The following is a 21,842-nucleotide window of genomic DNA, read 5'->3' as shown; positions in this document are numbered from 1 at the left end:
AATCAATTCTTGGCAGCTCTCCAACAGATCGGCTAGATCGGGCCAGCCTATCGCACCTGTGATTTGGGTGCTTAAAATTGTTACCCTGACTTTAAGGGCTTGAATGGCATTAGTTAAAAGGTTTCTTTTCGTTATTTTAGTGGATGTGAAATCCAGTGCACGTCTTTTGACAAGTTATGGCAACTCAAGGAAGGTGCCATACTGCAGGACAGTTCTGTCTTAGCCATTCCGTCACGTTCCCCAGGTCTTCATGGCACTCTGGACCTCTTCTCCTATCTCAGAATAGCTAGACAGACAGGAGGGCACATCTGATGACTGCCACAGGCAAAATTTGAGGGAAAGTATTCCCACAAGCAGAGCCAATGATAACTGTGAAGTCTGACTTGGAAATCTGACTAATGTGAAGGGTCAACTCACTATGTATCACTATATCAGCTCCACAAGTAGCAATACTGACATACTAGAGCTTTGTATCTTTTCATGGGGACCCTCGAAATGAAGGAGAAAAGATCTCAAAGCACAGGAGGGGAAGCTAACAAATGACCTATCTCCTTTCTATATTCAAGGTGTGACCAAAGGTACTAAGACTGACTTTTAAAAATCATTTTTAAGTTGGGGCGCCTAGGTGGCTCAGTCGTTGGTCGTCCGACTTCGGCTCAGGTCATGATTTCATGGTTCGTGGGTTTGAGCCCTGTGTCGGGTTCTATGCTGACAGCTTGGAGCCTGGAGCCTGCTTCAGACTCTGGGGTCTCCCTCTTTCTCTGCCCCTCCCCTGCTCACGCTCTGTCTCTCTATCTTTCTCTTTCTCTCAAAAATAAATAAATATTAAAATATATATGTATTTTTTAACCTGGGTGGCTTAGTCAGTTAAGCCTCTGACTCTTGATTTCAGCTGAGATTACGATCTCACGGTTCATGAGATCGAGCCCCCAGGTCGGGCTCCAGGACGGGCATGTAGCCTACTTGGGATTCTCTCTCTACCTCTCTCTCTCTGCCTCTCCCCTGCTCACATGTGCTCTCTCTCTCTCTCTCTCTCAAAACAAACTTTTAAAAATATCACTTTTAAGTCAATATGTGAATGCCAAAATTGTTCCCTTAAGGATTTACATATATATTTCATTGCTTAAAACATGGTGGAACTCTCCTTGAAGAGTGGTCTTCAGGGACTGATGAATACTGGCTTTCACTACCACTGAAAATCCTTATCCTTTGAATATGAATTTGATTTTTAACATAGAAAAAAAAAAAACACTGGAAAACAAACATGGTGTATTATTAGATCAAGGTGTGACTTTCAAGCTACTTTTCCTATATGGTCCATAAAATAAACTCTAAAGGCAGCTGCAAAACAGAGTTTCAATTACGTCGTGAGAGACGTCGTGAGAGTTCTCCCCCAAAAGGACAGTTCTCCCATGGATGATTCCAGTGTGCTTGTTTTAAAAATCAAAATATATATATTAAGATTGGTCTTGTTATAAAGCTCTTTCAGCCCGACGGTGACCAAGGAGACTTGAAAGAAAAGTCAGCATGAGGGTAATACTCCAGAGTCACAGGGCCACGGAGTCTCAGGTGGTCTCAGCCAAATGTACCACAATGTCCCATCCCCTCAAGGGAGCTCCGTACCCACCAGCCAGTTGTTCCTTTGAACACTTTCTCATATAGGTTATTTCTGGGCAAGAAAACAAAGGTCTAGGAAGGCAGTGCTGGGGTCAAACAAAAAGTACAGAGCAAAAGACCTTTTCTTTTTTTTTAATTTAGAGACTTCTGTATCACTTATAGTTATGTTGACATTTAAACTTTTTAAATGCTTAAGAGATGCTCAATCTGTAAAAGAAGGATATAAATAATCTGCAAACTAATTAACTCCCTGAATAATATCAGAATTAACTGCTCAAACCACGGAGAGTCACAGAAGACTCATTTCTGTAAACTTCGGAGACAAATTTTCAAGCTGTTATCTACTTCTTGTTTCTGCACCTGCTGCTCAAGTTATCAAACTGTGTTGGTTTCTTTAGTGAAACTTCAGACTCATTCTGGAGTAACAACTCATGATGTTGAATTTGTTTCTTTCTCTCTTTTTTTTTTTTTTAAGACTGACTTTTGAACAGGACATAGAACGTGGCAACACAGATGGCCTGGGAGACTGTCACAGTAAGTAAAGCTTTTTATCCACGCACATCTTGGTGCAAAGACCCTTTTATCGGACGGCCTAGAAACGTCACCCCACATGTGGCCCTAGTGCGGCTGGCACAAAAATATGCATAAGTAACAGAAATCATCTTCTACACATCAAATCATGGAAACAGCGTGTTATGAAGCCAGTGTTGTCGATGTCGTTGCTACAAATGCTGGCGCCTATTCCACGGTTACAGTGCTGTGGAACAAATTCACTCTAGAGGATAGTAATTATATCAGAGCAGTAAGTTAGATCAACATTTCCATTAAAAAAACTAGTTTCAAAAAACGTGTTTTTACCCCGTAATTTTTAACTAAATAATAAAAAGATTGATTGCTATACTCTAGCTTTTTAATTGAATGGGAGTGTTTTGTTCTTCTTGAACTTATCGACTAACAAAAGTAATTATTTTTCTAATGAGATTTATGTCTATTACCATTTGCAGTAAAGAAAATTTTCGGAAAGAACCCACTCAAGTAAAGGGTGACTCAAAATAACCTTTTTATAGGAATTAACCTTTTATGCTTAGCCCCAAGTTCATTTCCAAAATTATTAAATGGTAACATTTTAGTTGGAACTTAGTATAAAAGGTCCTGGTCAAATGTCTGCCCAGTTGTCCTGCGATCTGATTAGTATGGGTATTCTCCTGAAAATGTTTATTCATGCTAATTTAGAGAAGAATGCCATTCTCTTAGAAGATACTTAGTTTGCAGTGTTTTAAATCTTTGAGCCATAAGTACTGAAATTTCTGACTCTAAGGTACCATTCAACTTTCTACCGTATCTTTTTTTGGAGATCAACTATAACCAAAGAAGGCTATGGGCATCCTCATCTCCAAATTTTTTGCTGTATTTATTTTGTTTCCAAATATTCAATATTGGCAAAAGCTTCTTCTAATGTCTTCAAACACAGAATTTATTGAGTTTAGAAATCAACACGGGAGATAGTGGCATCACCAAAAGATCTGTGTTACTTGTGTGCAGTGAGACAGTTTGAGGTTTGATCAGTGGCTCTCAATCACATTGGTGCCTCATGGCTCCATTTTCAGGGAAACAAGTTTCAGTCTGTGCATGTGTCTATGTGAGCGAACTTAAATTAGCTGACTTCAGTGAATAATTTGCTTCATATTTTTAGGATCTGGTAGTATGGGCATCTGTAGAAAATAGGAGAGTCAACGGGAACTGAATAACTAAACACGTGAGAAATGCGAAAATGGTTGTTAACGGTCTCTATCACGTGTCCACAACACCAGTAGGGCTCACACCACATGTGTGTGTTCGGGCCAAGGAACCTACGGAAGCCTCTGTATCTAACACGGGGGAGATCCTCAGGCCCCAAGCCAGCGATTTACTCTTCAATCTCAGTGTTCAAGCCTCCATGTTTTCGTGTGCTTCCTAACCTTGAACTCTATTACCGGTGCAACATTTAGGGTGCCGGCTTAGGGCAGGAGGTACACTTGACCTTCTGCTGCCTTTCCTAGTGGCTTCTCTGCTCTTTGTGCTCCTGCTGGAGTATGACCTGCTTCTATGAGACACATCTATTCACACAGAGGAACACAGAGGGTTCAGATAACTGGTGCACGGTGACTCTTGAACAGGATTGTAAAGGGAAATGGGGGAATCGTGAAGAGTTGGTGGCAGAGTCTGGGTAGCAAGCAAGCTAAATGAGCCAGCGATAAGACCCAGACACATGCACATGTGTGCATTGCCTACACGTGTATATGAGTATTTTTATTTTTGTTTTTAATTTCCCAATGAAAACCTATGATGAATTCAGAACATTGTGATACTGGACAGTTCCTTACAGCATGGTCGAGAGGATGAAATGAGAGAGAATATAAAGAAAACTGTTTTGCAAGTGTGGTCCGAGTGTCACTTATTTCACCCACATACACAGCCCACTGTACAGAGTAAGGCACATAGAATGGCAGTTCCCATTGTTTCTACAAACTCTTACTTTTTCTTTGAGTCTTGAAAACAAAGGCAGTGACTCTGAGGAAACTCACTCGGAAAAGAGAGAGGAGGGTATGAAATCGGACCCAGTACGAAGCGTCTTGTATTACAAGCAGAAATTAAAAAGCATTTACTTAGTAGTGGGGATCATATGTTAGCATAATTCTGTATAAGCTCATTCCTACTTACGATGTAAGTCACACTAAGCACAGTGTTACACATTAAATAACCTTCTCCTCCCTTTTGTCTTCCAGATTCCTTCGTGGCCCTGAATGGTAAGGAAGATATTACTCATGATTTAATATCGATGGAAATCTATGTGGGAAATCCTCTTCCACTAATCCTCTTGAGTATTTTCAAACCTTAGGTTTCTTTTTTAATTAATTTTTTATCCTCATTATTTTTTTTATAGACATTTCAACTCCTCTTCCAGATCATGAAATGTCTTACAACACAGTATATGGTCAGTTTATAGATTTTTTTTTTTTTTTTTTTTGTAATTTTAAGCCACTCATCCTGTGGTAGTTTATAGTTTTCATCCCTAAACATCACGGACCAGATTCTTTGTTACTTCAGGGTGCCAATTCACTAAAATTATTTCTTAATTTCACAGTGCTTCAAAAATCACTCTATGAGAGACAACTGACGTATGAGACTGGTTCCTACATTTATAATCCACATAACGTGAAATTTGCCAACCTTAGGGAATTCGGTGAATATGTTTAATGAGTTCTTGAGGGAGAAGTAATTGCTTTTGGACACAAATTTATCCAAGATAAAAGAACAGTACTTGTAACTAATAGGCTGTAGCTCTTGACTGGTAAGAATACCATTCCCTAAAATGCTGACTTTCAGGGCAGTAACCTCTGCAGGGGAAAAAAAATCTAGACATCATGCAGACACCAGCCCTTACTAGGCAAACCTTTCCAATATCACATGGAAATTAGCCATCGAAATTTAAGTTCACAAAGAGTATGACTATTTAGACATATTTTCAGTGACAGTTCTTCAGAATGTATATAGGGAGGAGTGGTGTGGGGGGAATGATGTGCAAACAGGATTCCTCCCATTGTTTCCACTCTGAAATACACACTGTATTAAACAAAGCCATGAAGTCCATGAATAAAACATTCTGAGTTCTTTAGAAGACAACTTTAGAAGTGCACCACTACCGTTCTCAGAGTTCTCCCTAATGTTTGCGAGGATAAACCATTCGTGTGTTTTTTAATGTTTATTTATTTTGAGAAAAAAAGACCGAGCGTGAGTGGAGGAGAGAGAGGCAGAGAGAGGGAGAGAGAATCCCCAGCAGGTTCTGTTGTGTCAGCGCAGAGCCCTATGTGGGGCTCAATCTAACGAACCTCAAGATCATGACCCGAGCTGAAAGCAAAAGTTGGAGGCCTAACCGACTAAGCCACCCAGGTACCCCTGTGTGCTTTTGAAATATAATATGAAAAACACATGTGATGGTAGATTTAATAAGCTTTGCATTATAATGGGGACCTAAGAGTTTCACAGATGCACATTTTATAGTTTTTGTGTTAAAAATCTGTAACAATTACAGTTCTAGGATGGTGTTTGTAGAGGTAACAAAGGAAGGGGGAAACAGGGAAAGAAAAGAGAGCAAGGCAGGTTTAGAATCTGAAGAAATAGTTCAAAATAGTTCAAAATAAACAAACGTGTTTAATAGCGCTATGTCCACTCTTCCTCTCTGTGTCTAATTGGCGTAAATAAAAAGCCTCTTTGAAAGTACTAAAGACCGTGTGGTCCTAAATGAGCTAGCTGTGCAGTTATGGAAAACAATGCCTGGTTTCTCCTTCCTGTCCTCCTGGTGGAGGGAGGCAGTGGGGAGCAGACAAGTCCACAGAATTCATCCACCTTTAGCCTTCTCTCATCTGTGACTCAAGCCAGTATACTGAAGACCAGCGACGAAGAAAAATTTCTTAGGAGGCAGATGTCATCTAGCTTAGCTCGCCCGTCAACAAGAGAACCCACTTAGCATCTGCTCTCCTCCAATATCATACTCTGCAATCACTTCCTGTAATTGAATAATCTTCATCAGATATTGAGAAATCCAGGTCTTAAGTCTAATTGAACCAGCAACCTCCCTAGCATTCATCAACTGGACAAAGACCAATTTTAACTCCCAGGTAATTTCTCATATAAGAAAGAATAATCAAACCATGGGATGCTTTTTGTGAACAAAAATCACTCTCCAATCTATGCTTCTCTCTTATTTCCTTTACAAAAGGAAAGGAACTTACTAATTCCTCCATATTAACACATGAGGCCTGTTCGTCCTCAGCTCTTGATCAGTGATTTCTGTGATGAAACTAAAGAAGAGCTGGACTTTTCCTTAATGATCCGGTCCGTTTTAGGCTAATTCCATCCAGTGTTAAGTGGTTAGATGATTGACCGCCAAAATGAGAACTCATCCAGACAGTACTTACGAAAGAAAACACAGAGACTTTCTTTTCACAAACTATTGTAAGAAATGCTTACTTTGCCATTAGAAAACCTAGAATAGATTTAATTCACTCAGCAAATACGTGTTGAGTGCCTTCTGTGGTGCCAGGCACTGGACTAGACACTGTATTTCTCCCATCAAAGGAGGGACCAATGGGGCGCCTGGGTGGCTCAGTCAGTTAAGCGTCCAACTTTGGCTCAGGTCACCATCTTGTGGTTCGCTGATTCGAGCCCCGTGTCGGGCTCTGTGCTGACAGCTCAGAGCCTGGAGCCTGCTTCAGATTCTGTGTCTCCCTCTCTCTCTCTCTGCCCCTTGCCCGCTCACACTGTCACTGTCTCTCTCACTCCCTCTCTCTCAAAAATAAACATTAAAAAAAATTGTTTTTTAAAAAGGAAGGACCAAATTACTATTTTTATCTGCATGGATATAGACTAGGAAGCCAACCACAAAGTCCAAAATACACCCACTGTTTCCAGCTGTGTCCTTTGCATGTCCCCATAAAATGTTCAGGGGCTGAGTGCAGGTTCATAAAGAGAGCCACAAAACTCGAACTGCCTAACCCAGAAAAAGGAATCATTACAATAAACCACGCAAACTCTCCGCTTGGCAAAAGTTCTGTGCAACACCAGTTACATATGTGAGAACCCCCTTTTTAGTGAATTGGACCCTATTTTCCTTCTTTCTCCCTTTCTTGTATTGATTTAATGTCTCTTGTTTTGTGTCTAATTGGCTACAGTCATTGTTAATAAGTATAGTAGTTTGAAGGGTCTCTAACCTCTGGAATCACAAAGACTTGTAGATATAGAGAAACAATATGATGCATATTAAAGTTAACTTCTAAAATCTATCTATTTCGTTATATATTATAAGAATAATATATCAGGGGCACCTGGCTGGCACAGTCAGTAGAGCGTGCAACTCTGGATCCTCAGGGTCATGAGTTTGAGCCCAACACTGGGTGGAGAGCTTACTTCAAAAAAAAAAAAAAAGAAGAAGATGTCATAAGGCCCACTGATTAAAATATGACCTTTCACAGTGGATTAACAAGACAAAATTATAGGTTCCAAACCTACTGACTTGTAATACCGTATCTACAAATGACTGCCTATTTTTGTAGCATGATTTTGGTTGCAGAGTCTCTTAATGGATGCACAAAAAATTATATAGCCTGTAGCGTCAGACATTAAAAAGGAAGATAAGTGATTTCCTTTTAACGTGTTTAAGTTTAGAGAAGTAGCAATACTAATACACCTCTTTGATTTCAAACTAAGGACTGCTGTTTAATGATGCTTTTACAAGGCAGTCCTAAAACTTTTGAGAATTTCTTTGACTCTGATTCACCAGTGGCACGTGTTACCTGTCCTCACGCATAAGTTCCAAAGAATACAAACCTCATGCTGCTCGACTTTTTTTTTTTTTTTTTTAATTTTGAGTACATTGGATGCATGGTTTCTCTAGATTTACATATAGAAAATGGGGATGTGGTGGGTATTAGACTAACGCTTCAGCCATAGGAAGGAGCTGATTTCTCACATTTGTGTAAAGCATTTTCCTACCTAACTACCATCTGGTCCACATTAATTTCCTCTCATAGCCATAGCTTTCCATTACCAATGAGTTTTCCATGTATTTGCAGCATATGGTCCAGGAAATCTTTCGACGGAGAATGTGTCCCTTAGGCATATATTTCCCCTAGATTACCGTATTAAGAAATGTTCTCCCTAAACCATACTTAGAGCATTACCATAAAATTGCCCCTTGAACACAGTTAAATTGAAAGCACTCAAAATGCATATCAATTCAGGTAAAAGAAATTCTTGCTACTTGGAGAAAAGGGTTTGTTTGGTTTTTTTTTTCCTTCCCGCCTTTCTAACTCCCTACAAAGCAATGTCTCATTGTTTGCTTATGCTGGGTGCTGAATGCTCTCTTAGGCTGGCCATATATTTTGTTAGAGCGGTGCAGAACTCAAGAGTAGAAAACGGAGGCTACATTTTAGACCTCAGTATAAGCGAAAAAGAAATAAAAGAAATTCTGTATTTCCAAGTCCAGGTTAATTTCCCTACCTCTCTGTTCTCTTATCAGCACTGAGATGAGAAGCAAAACCCAGAAATGTAAAAAAATAAAAATTAAAAAAATAAAAGTCTAGGTGCAGGCATTTCTGAGTTTGAAATGAACATGTTCTTAACAGTTGGATATAAACCAGACTTTGTGCAACAAAGCTGATGTCTGAGGCTGTGCAGAAGCCAAACAAACTCTACATAGAAAGCGGTTTCTTAAATGTTATTCAAGTTCTGTGGTGGCATTTAAGGGTGGTGCTTCCAGAGAAATCAATATAGCTTAGGTGAGCCACCTAGCTTCCCTGCTTCTTCCCCGCCATCTTTCGAACAAAATGTTGCCTGTCGCGTGCAGTATTAAATTCTCCTGGGAATCCAACTCCCCATGCTAACGGTAAAACAGAAGAATGCAGAGTATTGCTCATTCTAATCTTTCTTTCCGGTCACCAGTATTTTATTGAACACATACGTGGTGATCGCAGCCCAAGGCTGGAACCACTTGTGAATCCACCCTACCTTCTACCAGAGGCACCGGTTACAAATTCGCAGTAGTTGCCTTGATACCTTTTTAAACATTGTTCGAGAGGCTGCTATAGGTAAGACAGTTTCATAGACTCTACTCGGAAATCACAGAGAGGTAAAGTTTTCTTTCTCCGAGAGAGAACAGGTAGTGGGGCTTCTTGAAATCATCGTGACAGTTCATACCAGAGCACCTGGTGCCACTTGTATTTAGCCTTGTGGCATGATGGGAGGAAAGCAGAGGAATGTGTTCACAGGAAAAATCCAGAGTGTCGGCCCTAACTCCCAACCTGGCCATTCTTTTTCTGATGTTTTCCTGTGGTAGGCTACTCTGGATCCCCAAAAGCTCTCCCTTTCTAATCTGAATCACGTCAGTCAGTGTGGCCTCAAGAACAACCTTTACGAGGTAGGAGTCATGAGACCGTGAAACTGGCTTTGCTGGAATGACACACAAAAGGCACAGCCAGAGCAACAAGGGGCGGCTGACGCTGCCATCCCAGGGAACCCGTGGTGGAGGCAGGCGGGCACTTCTCTCAGAAATAGGAAGTTTATGAGGCCAAGTCGAAGCTGAAAACCAGACACACCCTCCGTGAGAAAGACTCAGGACAGCGGCACTGTTTGTAACACTACCATGCACCTGCCCCGCCAGTCACCCATGGTGACCCCCCCAGAGCAGACCCGTCCCGCCTTGACCAGTGCTGAGGGAAGACCGAAGCCGGACACTAGGACTTCTCGAGCGTGTTCTGTGTGTCGGACACTGCTGGGTGCTTTCACCACCACGTCGCTTCTATCCTCCCAACGCGGGGAGGGGAGCAACATGCCCACTTGGCGCACAAGGAAAACGAAGGCCCGGAGAGATTGAGGGAGTCTCCCAGGCTCACCCAGAGAGCAGCCCAGATAGGATCTGGCCCTTCATCCTCTAACAGCCAGGGCGGGGAGTCTCCTGCTGAACCCCAACCCCTCAAGCCTGTTCTTTCTCAGGCCGTCTCCTTTCAGGCTTACCGCCGGCTCGGGTGTCCCGCTCTTGGCCTCTGTGCCGAGGGAATGTGGGGGTCTCCGCTGATGCTCTCCCTAACTGTATTTATGATGAAAACAGGGCACTCCAGTTCCCTCTTGCCCAGCACCACCACATCGGATGCAGCGGCTCAAGAGGGGTATGAGTCTAGGGCGGGAAAGCTGGACTGGAAGGACCTGCTGCACTCACCCGACAGCACAGACTCTTTGGGGGCGGTGTCTTCCCGTAATCACCAAGACCAGAAGGGTAAGGCCTTGGAAATGCCTCTTCCTCGGTGGGGAGAGGGAGGGAAAAGTGAGGAGGGCTGTGTAACTGCTTCCAGCTGAGCCACAGCAGCATCTCAGGCACCCCCAGCACACGATGCTCCCAAGCTTCCTCAAAAAACACCTCTCTGCACCAGGCTCGATCCTAAATTATACCCCCGGTGAGGAGAAACCACACAAAACAAATAACACATCCTTCTGAGCTTCCTCCATCCCAAAGGGGAGCAGCTTGGCCCAGTGCAGATCCTCCCCCCACCCCGGCTCCTCTGAGCTCAGGCCTCAACGCTGGGTCCTCTTCTCCCATTCCCTAACTGGATGGAATGCAGGGCCGGCCCGGCGTGTGCGTGTCATCAAAGTAAAGGCCCGTTTTAATGGGTGAGTGGAGAAATAGCAGGGCAGAGCCTTTTCTGGCTGGTGGCATCTCTCACTCGCACGTGGTGCTGAATTTGAATAGAGCCGCGGTCCTGCAATGTACTGTAATTGCCCTTTGAGGACAACAGCTAAGACAAAAATATGTTATTTAATCAAGCAGAATTGCTATGCATTTAAAATGGAAAGGAAGCTGCACTCAATGAAAGGGACTCTACTGTGAACTGTCCTAAATTCTCCCCTGCTTTCTTTGCTCAACTAGAGACAGGAAATGTCCTCTTCTTTTCTCGCCAGTGGCTGCTTCTGGTAACACATCCTACTTTAGCTGCAGCTGCAACCAAAGAGGCCTTTACTTGTCCAAAAAACAGTCTTGTAAATCAGAGACTGAAAAGCCCAGTTATGTTGCGAGCTGTTTCCCCTCATTCAGAATTGTTCACTTCTATATGTTTTCAAGGGTTTCATCCAAGCAAGGGTTTGAGTCTCGAGGACGGACCAGCCATGATGACCCTTTGGAAGACCGTCTGTCATGTCCTCCCTCAGGGTTTTCTCTATACGTATTCCCATCTTGACTTTTAGATGATGTTTTCCAGGCAGACTCACATGCTCAATTTTCACCCTCTTTTTTGCAACTCACGTCGTGAGAGTGCCATACGCTCTGCTGCTCTACGTGCTAAAAAGTGAAGATTGTAGCCCTTTTAACTTGTGCTCAAGCACGTTCCCATAATCACTTTGATTATTCTTCTATAACTTTTCATATTCCCTGCCCCAAATCTTAAAAACAGCAGCTTTTGTCTCAGCAGCCTCTTGAAGTTGGAGGCATCCCTCCCTTTACCATTCCCTAGAAAGCGCCAAGGTCCTCAGTGGTGGCACAGAACTATCACATCAGGCCACGAGCCCTGGCATGTGCCATTATTTGTTATGTGTGGCTCCAGATCGCAGATGTGGGAGTCTTGGCCGAGTCCTCAAGAAGAGACGGCTCTGTAAAATTGCTTCGTGTTTGCCCACTGCCAACTTTCTGAAAAACCAAACGGCCTTTCCAGTAAAGCATTAAATATGTCAGCCAAATATCTAGCTGTTGGTTACAATCATTTCCTCTTCACTTCACTGAGACGGGTGGCATGAATCTTCTCCAATCGTTAACTCCCCCAAGGGATGGAGGTTATCAAGGAGTCCAATTAACACTTTGACAGATCATTTTAAAATTCGGCATTGTTCATTCTCTTGGGTCTTATTATGAATATTGACAAAGCTGGAAGCAGTCTACAAATTGTCAGACAATGGTGGCAGAGGTGATTGCATGGGTGTTTAACATGATCACTGTTCTTGTGCTATTAACTCCTTGCCTTGCCCTGTCAAATTCGAGTTTGGTTTTTGACAATTGATTATGTTTTTGATGGGGCAATGACAACGGGTTGTTATGCAGAAAAAAAAATTTTTTTAATGTAGCTTAATGTTCCTTTTACCATGATTTTTATGATTTTAATTTCCATTTTGCTCTGAATTGTTTTTCTGTTTTAATGTTCACGATTTATTTCAAACTTGTGTTCTGTTTTGCCAAGCACTGTGTGGTTGGACTTGGTGATGGCGTTCCTCTGTTGGAAAAGTCCAGTTTCTTTTCTGACTCATTATGACATCCCTTAGCCTGGCCCAATCTGTGATCTCCTCGCTTCTTCTCATTCCCTGATGTGGGTGCCTTAATGATGTCACATCCGTGTGTGCAGCATCTCCTGGGATGTGAGGGTTTCCTGGGTTTTGCGAGGGCCTCTGGCAGGTGCTCTTTTCACTGGGTCAATTGTCTCATGGGAATGTGACATTTCTGTGCCCCAGCTTTAGGAGCTAAATATACTCTGGAATTGTTTCTAAAATATCACACATTTCCCCGCTAAGCAGAAAATGTGTCCCGCTCACCAGCTAGCTAAGGAGTCAAGTGTCCCATGCCTTTTTTATTCTGGCTGAATAAAGGCCAGTGAGCAAAGGAGCCCACAGCTCTGCTCTGCAGACATGGTGAACACCACTGGGCTGGTCCCGCTCTGCCCCACCTCATCCTCCAAAAGATGCTGCATTTCCAGAGTATGTTTGCTTGCTGTTTTCTTTCTTTTCCTCGCTGTGTCTTTCGTCCTGATTTAATCCTGTGCGTCCCTCACATTCTGTCAAAGCACCAATCCTCACCTTGCAATCTAACCCCCTTCTGCTACCATTGTTCTTAGCCTCCCCCTTTCAAAATAATAGACCCAAGCCCTCTCTCTGCCCTTCTGTGGAATGTTCCAAGGCTCTTTCCTTCTACACTGTAAGTAGCATTCTGAGGCTGTATGTACACATACAGGCATACTAACAAAGCGTGAGAAGAGGCCTGTGAGGCTCGGAGAAGCATTATCGCAGAAAATGAAGTAATTTTCTCTCTCAGTAACTGGCCTTGCCCTTCATTACCCTACTGGCCTTGTCTAATGTCTCTTGTCCTTACTGCTTTTCTTTAAAATTGCCTGATATCTTTCAAGCCCTAGATTCATTAGTAAAAACACAGCCAACTGCACTGTTTTATCTCTGGGTCCCTAGATGTCTGGAGCCGCTAGAGCCAGCCCTTTAATCACCAAGTTGATAAATTGGATGCAGCCCTGGCTACTTCTTTCTTGGTTTTGCCACATTTAAAAATATATATTATTTATTCATCTTATAACCATTGAGGTGGTAATGAGTAGTTACAAAGGGGCTCTAATTACATATGAATAAGAAAGAAAATCCACTTTATTTTTAGATCTGGCTTGTCTGCCCCCACCTCCCTTTCCACAGCAAAAGAAATAAGAGCTTTCTTTTTTAGGTTAGGCAATACTGAAAATTAATAGCCACTCTTGTGCCTCTTGTTTCTGACCAATAGTAATAATACTATAAAACCTTATTTCCAAGAAGACTGGAAGATACGTGAGGGAATTAGCCATGTACCGATCTGCCAAGAAAGCTGCGTAGCGTCAATATGACATGTAAATGCTGACCACTGGTGTTAGGTCCCAAGAATAAATCAGAACAGAAGGAAATCCCCTACTTCAGACTTGCGAGAGTTCTCGTGAGCTGTCAGAAAACAGATAAAATGGTCAACCTATACAGAGATGTTCCCATTTGAGTGGAAATGCCAGCACTGTCGTATGCTTATATATTTCGGTATACCTTTAAAGTGAGATGTCACCAATTACATTTAGTCAAGAGGATACACTCACTGCAGACAAGAAAAAGAGGTAGAAATAGAATTTAAATGTGAGATCAAATGAATAATTTAAACCAAAACATACAGTAGATGCTGAGTATGTTTTAATCAATGTACAAGCTATCTGTGTGAGCAATTTTACTTGGGGAAATAATATTACAGTAAGATACATAAAGTATGATGAGGAGTATATTGCCCACCCTTCCTCACAATCCTGAATAGAATTTTTTTTTCTTTTTAAAAAAAGTTTTTTAACATTTATTTATTTTTGAGAGGCAGAGAGAGAGAGAGCATGAGCAGGGAAGGGGGAGAGAGAGGGGGGGAGACACAGAATCCAAAGCAGGCTCCTGGTTCTGAGCTGTTTGTTAGCACAGAGCCCGACGCGAGGCTCTAACTCACAAACTGCAAGACGGTGACCTGAGCTGAAGTCGGACGCCTAACCGACTGAGCCACCCGGGCGCCCCCCTGAATAGAATTTTCTAAAATCACAGAGTTTATCAACAATTCCTCCAACGCAGGGTCACCTACAGCAGTAGGGCCCCCCCCCCCGCCGCAAGTAGGACATGCGGCACCTTACAAGAGATGATTTAGGTGCCTCTGGTGATCCTGGCATTGAGAGTACTGAATCCTGTGGAAGAAGGTCGCATCACACCCTTTTTGTTTCTCTTTCAGTCTTCTGGGTTAGGTTGAGGAAGAAGTCTGTTTGAGGCTCTATCATTAACAACTCCCTTAACGTGCTACTCTCCTGCTTTGACAAGAAAAAAACAGGCTTTCGGCTAGGGGCTTCGCCAGGCAGCTGTAGCTAGCTGGAATTAACACTGTTCTGCTTTTAATTACTTTTTTATGGTTACTTCCTATCTATGAAAAGTGACGTGCTTTTTTTTTCCCATTTGTGATAATGATATAAAGTTTCCATGTGAAATCTATTTTAAAGGTAATTTAAATAAAATACTAAGTAAACACGAATGCAGGAAGTGTAGGGATATAAAAATACTAAGCAAAGAGTATGGTCGGTGAGTCTCACTGGAATCACTGAAATTGTGGTACTGTAGTTGCCTGACTAAGTTTGGGTAACTCTGGCCCAGGGCAATTACAGGAGCCCGGTGAGGATTAAACTCGCTTCTGCCTTTGGAAGGACAAGATGTAGAACCACCACGTTGCCGATGGCTGGGCTCTGAGTGCTGCAATGATACGATCCGGTGCTCTTCCAACTACTGAGCTCTCTGACTGGGGATGAGAAGTTTGGCCAAGTAGTTGTTTAGAGCAAAATGGATTCAGACTAAAAGGAAATCACTCATTCTAGCCTTGTTAAGCGTCTGGTGAGACTTTAGACCAGCAGTGAGCGCCCGAGTGATGCTTGCAGTGAGTTATTCCCCAAGTTGTGGCCTAGGGAGAGCTGAGCTTCGGCATTTCTGCTGCCAGTCTCCTTTTTTGAATTGGAAAGGGCCCGTGCGTGATACAGTGTGTTCCCCTGACCTGGCAATAACCTACACTTGACCCTTTTTTCCCTGTGCTCTCATTCAAACTCTACCTATTCTGACTCTCAACCCCTCAGAGGTAGGCCTTCCTCATTAACAAGTTGAGAAATCCAGTTTGGGGTGAGTATCGTAGATACCAGAGCCTGGCCTTGAGTGCCCTTGCGTTTTAACAACCTCCAATGCTTCAAATCTAATGGATTGGGGAATTTCAAGGGCCCCAGTTCTCTCAATGGGGTAAGTTATTTCTTGGCTCCTATCAAGTCTTATGTAGGTGATCTTACATATGGGGAAAAGTATCACTGATGACAACAGTAAAGGAAGAAAAACAAGCTTCTCTTCTTTGCCTGACTCCTCAACTTGGGCCAGATTTTCTCTGCCATTTCCTCAGTAACATTACCATAACAAAAATGTTTTCTGAGGCGTCTCAAGCAAAATTTATTACTGGCTCCATAGCACAGTGTTGGACGCCAGTAAGGAGTGAGAGGCTACACGAGAGATAGACACGGTTCCCATCCAAGAACCAGTGGACTGCCAGACAAAGCGTACACACACACACACACACACACACACACACACACACACACACACCAAAGTGCATCCAGAAAGCCTCTCCGATCACCACTGCCTGTGTGAGCAAGGCAAAAGTGTGCACGGCAGGCTTTAGAAGAAAATATCAGACAACTGAAGACAGCTTGGCTGATGTCAAGGAACTTAGCCCTTGATAAAGGTTTCTCAGCCCCTTTTCTTTAGCCCTTCCCTTCAACCTGCCACTTGACGGGAAGGGGGCAGGGGATGGGGGGGCGGGGAGTGAGGTATGTTTGGTACAGGATTCATATTCTAAGGTTTGAGGAAATGCTGCCCAAGTCAGGCTTTTTTGAACAGCTTGAGCTTTATTTCAAAAAGACCTAGCCTGTGGTAATTTGCATAGCTTTTATTAGTAAAACCTATAGTACCACAGTCATTTTTAAATGTGACGGGAGGGCAGTCCCTGAGAATTCAGAGAAAAGGGCTCAGTCTGATGGGGAAGCCTACGAGCGAGCAGGCAGGGGCATGAGGGTCCAGCTCCCATCCCACACTCCATGACTGACTGCACTGGTGGGAATGGGCATGCTCACAGCCCAGGGACACGACACGGACGGGAACTGCCCACCATCGTTCCAACAACCATTCTGAATTCAAGTTCACTTACGTCTGTTGTTGAATGTTACAGGAAAGCTAGCCTTCAAAGTTCATAACACGTTTCTGAGTTGCTATTGCTGCTGATGATGAAAAAACAAGATACAATTCTTGAAATTCAGTCCATTAGTATTTCAATTTGTAAATGGCACTATACCCACCCCATAAAGGTTTAGTATCATTTTTATTACTCTCTGTTAAACTATTGTAATCTCCAAGGTGGAGATGGGTCTAAAGAATGTTTGTGGGACATTATTTAGCGGTGACTGAGTAGGGTTACTAGATAAAATACAGAATTCCTAGTTCAATTTCAGATAAGCCAATGATTTTTACTGTAATTATGTCCCATGGATTGCATGAGACATTCTTATACTAAAATGTTATTGTTTAGCTGAAGTTGAAATTTAACCAGATATTCTGTATACTACCTGGCTATCCTATTCAAAGAGACCGCTGATAATTTGACTTCAGTGAATATGTATCTAATCTCTAGATTACAACTATCCTCTAACTCTTAGAAAACCTAGAATAACCTTTATAAGAGAAATTAAAATTTTCATTCTGTGAAAAATATTATTAGATATAATTTCAGAGAATTATCACCAGAAGTTACATACATGTTTGAAATGTGATAGATTTAAAATTAAAAGATTATCACTGGAAAACAGGCTTTCAAATGCTACTTTTAACTGAGAAAGGCTCAGAAAACAAACTGTTCCTAAACAGGAGCATAGTTAAAACTATTATTTTATTATTATTATCATTATTATTATTATTATTTATATGCTTCTCTGTATTTAAAAAAATTTTTTTAAGTTTATTTATTTTTGATAGAATACAAGTGGGGGAGGGGCAGAGAGCGAGGGAGACACAGAATCCAAAGCAGGTTCCAGGCTCCGAGCTGTCAGCACAGAGCCCCATGCAGGGCTCGAACTCATGAACTGTGAGATCATGACCTGAACCGAAGTCAGATGCTTAACCAACTAAGCCACCCAAGAGCCCCAAAACTATTGATTCTTTCTAATTCTATTGAACCTCAGGTTTTTATCAACTATAACAGTTGATGTTAACCATACGTATTTTTTTTAATTATATGGCTGCTTTTGTTTTCCATTTCCATGGCATTAGAGGAAATTAACTGGAATTCAGAAAGCACCAGAAAATATGTTTAATAATGGTGACAACAGCTCCAGTCTCAAAGAAAGGCAAACCAAAAACCTTAATTTCTTTCTTCATACGTTCAACAGACATTCAGCTAATGGTGCTATCTATAAAATGAGTGTTACATTGGATACTGATCTGAATTCGACGTATGTCCTCAACTCAAGGAGATTATAGTTTTTCAGGGGGGCACATGCAGGTGACCTCCTGGCTAGCCAGTGGGGCAAAAGTGAAGTCCGAGAGGAAGAGAGGTAAAGGAGAGAGGGGCCAGTAGAGTTCTGAGAGTGGATTAAGAGAGACGTAACTCAGATCCAAGTTCGGGGCTAGAGAAAGGCCTTGTAAAGTATTAAAGGATAAAAGGGAGAAGAAGGACATTTCAAGCTCAGTAAGTGACATGACCGGGACATGAAGTTAGGCAAGTAGAGAGTGTAATGAATGATAAAGAGACAAGTGATGTGCTGTGACCAAAGTGAGAGAGTCTACAGAGTCCAGAATGGGACCTGACATTGAAATGGTGGTCTGGAGCCTTAAAAGTCATGCTAAGGGGGTTGGGCTCTAGCTACAGGCAACGTTGGGGGAGGAAGATGGATGAGTGGGGAAAAGGGATCAAAGGAGGGTGGGAGGGAGGGAAAGGTAGAGATCAAGAGGACGACAGACAAATAATAAAGGGATCACTCAACAGTATTAGCTTATTAGTTACACATACACAGTAAGTTTGGGAATTGGAATTTTGCATTCGTTTTGGATCTAACATGTCTATTTCTACACATCATTGGCATTTACCTCGTAGATGTTCCTTGCCAAGCAAAGAGCTCTATCCTAGGTAAAGCCCCCAGCAAGCTGAACTCCAAATCTGGGCTTCTCTCCCTCTTTCATGAAAAACTTGGTTGCACATGGCACAGAGTCTTCACCCAGATCAGACTTTAAAACTGTGGGGGGGAAAGGGGGGGACCTGAGAAAGAATGATAATTCAGGAGCCACCATTTATTTTCACTATATTTAATACTTCTCCATCACCTACCAGAAAAGGAATCAATTTGTAGTCTCTGGCTTTCCTTTGAATAACTGAGGAAAGCAGTATAGTAAGAGGGTCAGGCACTGGGCTTCCCCACAGGTGATGTGGAAGTTTCCATGTAGCATGTGCTGGGGAGGAGGGCAAGGACTGGGAAGCCCGTGTGGAAGGCTCGAGTTGTACTTGCAGCAGTGTAGGCAGGGACGGAGATTTGATCTAATTAATTCTGTATCCTCCTGACAACTTGCTGAATTTATCTAAGGTCTTGATGAGATTATTGTGGAAAGGGTAGAAGAAGAAAGAAAAAGTTAAACGTCAGCCATGTAGAAAGGTGTTTCATCTCCCTGCCTGCCTGAATCTGCACGCCAATAGGTGAATTCTCCTTTTCTAGAGATCCCAACTGAAACTTTTTTTTTTTTTAACCTAACATCCATTGTCTCAAAAAAATGAAGGGCTTAAATTAGGATTCTGGAGACTTGAATTTTTTCTTCTAAAATCAGCAATTTAAACCTCAGGGCATTCAAAAAACCAATTCACGCCCTAGAGGTGCTTCTTACCTTTAATCTGTAGCCACTTTTCAAGCCACATCACCCTTGACACGAATTCATTTTACCCCCACCCTTTCCCCTCAATCTTTTTCCATTCTCTCCTATCTTTTGCACAAAAACACGCACAATGGCAACGTTTTCTGACAGCTTAATGGAACTTTCAAGGACTGCAGGGACTAAGTTAGGCATGATCTTATTAACTGAACATCTGGAGTCGTTAAAAATTTGCTCTTTAACTGGTTCAACTGCATGGTGTTCATCTAAAATTTGTTTTGTCCTAACAATAAAATGGTAAAGAGTCCATCTGTATTTTGGATCACGTGTAATAATGGAAACATAATATTAGCTTTATCTCAAAACTTACTGATAGCCTCATGTCCCAGAGTTTAAAAGTAAACAGACCCACCCACCCCCCCCAAAAAAAAATGCTTGTTCCAAGTTTCACTTTGCAAACCTCACTGCTCCATAGACAAAGTGGTCCAGTAAGGGCAAAAGAGTGGAAAGTGGGAAATTTCCTGAAGACAGCTTCTCTTTCTTGACATTGGACATGAGAACGGCCCCCAAAGCTGCAAGCATTGCTCAGAATGCATAACTCACGTCCTTACCATAAAGAGAAAGAGGCCGGAAAAGCTGTATTTGCGCACCGGGCCCAGGGAGACACAGGCGGTGCAAGGGACAGGTCAAGAGGCCTGCAAAGCATTTGGGCTGCGTTGCCGGCCTGCACGGAGCCACACAAGCTGCAGCACATGTAAGTCTCCCAGCACCTTGAATGACAGAAAGGCCCTCCAGTACACTAGTGAAAATTAGGTGGGCTATCCTCAAACATACCAAGTGCACAGTAGACGGGATCTTAATCGGTGTCAGAAAGCTAATTACGGGCAGTGCGGAGGTTTGTCATCTTTAATTAATGTTTCTTAAGCTCCTGTAAGCCTACGGCCTGGGAACCGTCCTTGTGAACAGATTCATTTTTAATGGGATAATAGGAATTCCCCACTCCACTTATTTGTTAAACTTCATAATTTTTAAAAGGATGCATTCTTTTTAAATATGTTTCTGCAATTACATTTCTTCACCGAAGGCAGAGGCAGTCATGAACTGTATAGAAATAATGGAAGTTTGGTATAGTCACCGTTGACAGTGCTTTATTAGGAGGGAAAATTGTGTCAAGAAATTTATAGGGCAGCAATCTGCATTATGCCTAACCTTTTGGACATATTAAAGCTTATCGCTTCCAGTCCTGCAGGCTCTTGTTATTCATAAATAATAGATAACACTGGACACAATCATCTGACATTTGTTAAGGCAATAAATATACCCTAAGTGCTGATGGGTCCTACACTGCATGATTTAAAAAGCACACAGCAGAAATTTAATGTAACTTAAAATGTCTTATATAATTCTATGGATTTGCAGATTCAGTTCAACTCAGCAGATCTGTAGGCACTAAGCTCTGCTGAGTACACTGTTGTGCTAGGCATTTTTAATATTATAAGGCAGGACCTTGGTTTGGGGAATGAGCTCCAGTCCCTCCTTCAATCCAGAAATATAAGAGAATTTTCCTGAGCTGCTTATTCTCGCCTGATCATGCAAAAGTAGGAGGAAAGACGCCCTGAACCACCACTATCTAAGGTTGCTTGGTGGCGATGCATTGTTTGAGCGGAGTCGGTGCAAGGTGACCTGACCTAAGACTGCAGGCCTCCAACGGAGGTGAGCTCCCCAGAGGACCTGCCTCCTCTGGCCCTGGGACTCAGTTCTGACTGGGCCTACCCAATCTAGGACATATCTGGGCTCTGTAGTACCAACCACTACCTGATGGCCTCCGTGACAGAGATGGGGAGCCTCAGAAATTCCCCTCTGTGTCTTCATGCTGGGGCAGATAAAGAGACCACAGGCATTTTTCCAAAAGCTCTCTGCTCTAGCAAATTGGGCTGGTTCTCTTACAGCAGCGCTGCTGTGTTTTCGGCCATATGTCAAGCTTCTGTCAGGTACCAAGGGAAAGTGTGAGGGATTTGTTTGTCTAACAAAATCACGTCAATTTCGTATTCTTTGTCAGAATACGGTAACCGCAGTAAAGAACGGTCATACCCGAGACCCACGAAAGCCTCATACTTTGACCACGGAGCACCGCATTTATTTATTTATTTTAGAAATCATGTTGAAAGTCTGGCAATGCATTGCCTCAGTAGTCCATGAGGCTGGACTTTAAAACTAAACGTTCGTTTTCTGGCATACCATTCGTGTCACGCAGGGCAGTGTTGCTCAAGTTTTAGTGAAAATAAGAATCATCTGGAGGCCTTGTTAAAACACAAATTTCTGAGCCCCAACGCCAGAGGTTCTGATTCAGAAAGTCTGGGTAGGACCCGGGGATTTGTATGTTTAACAAGTTCCAGGTGATGCTGGTATCGAGCAGCACTGATTTGGGACACTTTCCAAGTTGTTATGTGTTATCCTACTTAAGG

At 42.5% G+C, this 21,842-nt stretch overlaps 1 protein-coding gene across 3 annotated transcripts in view; it reads left to right on the top strand.

The window, feature by feature from the left end:
* Nucleotides 1-21,842, top strand: part of SEMA6A (semaphorin 6A) — a 137,320-nt gene that overhangs the window by 103,687 nt on the left and 11,791 nt on the right. Inside the window, exons 16-19 of one of the 3 annotated variants that reach the window (XM_040444286.1) lie at nucleotides 2,093-2,151; nucleotides 4,383-4,403; nucleotides 4,541-4,591; nucleotides 10,262-10,426. In XM_040444286.1, coding sequence (XP_040300220.1) covers nucleotides 2,093-2,151; nucleotides 4,383-4,403; nucleotides 4,541-4,591; nucleotides 10,262-10,426 — 296 coding nt within the window. The remainder of the gene's footprint in view (nucleotides 1-2,092; nucleotides 2,152-4,382; nucleotides 4,404-4,540; nucleotides 4,592-10,261; nucleotides 10,427-21,842) is intronic. The other 2 variants (XM_040444287.1, XM_040444288.1) reach the window with 2 other exon arrangements.

The sequence above is a fragment of the Herpailurus yagouaroundi genome, unplaced genomic scaffold (genome assembly GCF_014898765.1).
Source record: "Herpailurus yagouaroundi ecotype Mexico unplaced genomic scaffold, PumYag 192, whole genome shotgun sequence".
Lineage (NCBI taxonomy): Eukaryota > Metazoa > Chordata > Mammalia > Carnivora > Felidae > Herpailurus > Herpailurus yagouaroundi.
The sequence above is the reverse complement of the archived record's forward strand: the minus strand, read 5'-3'. Positions and strand labels throughout refer to the sequence as shown.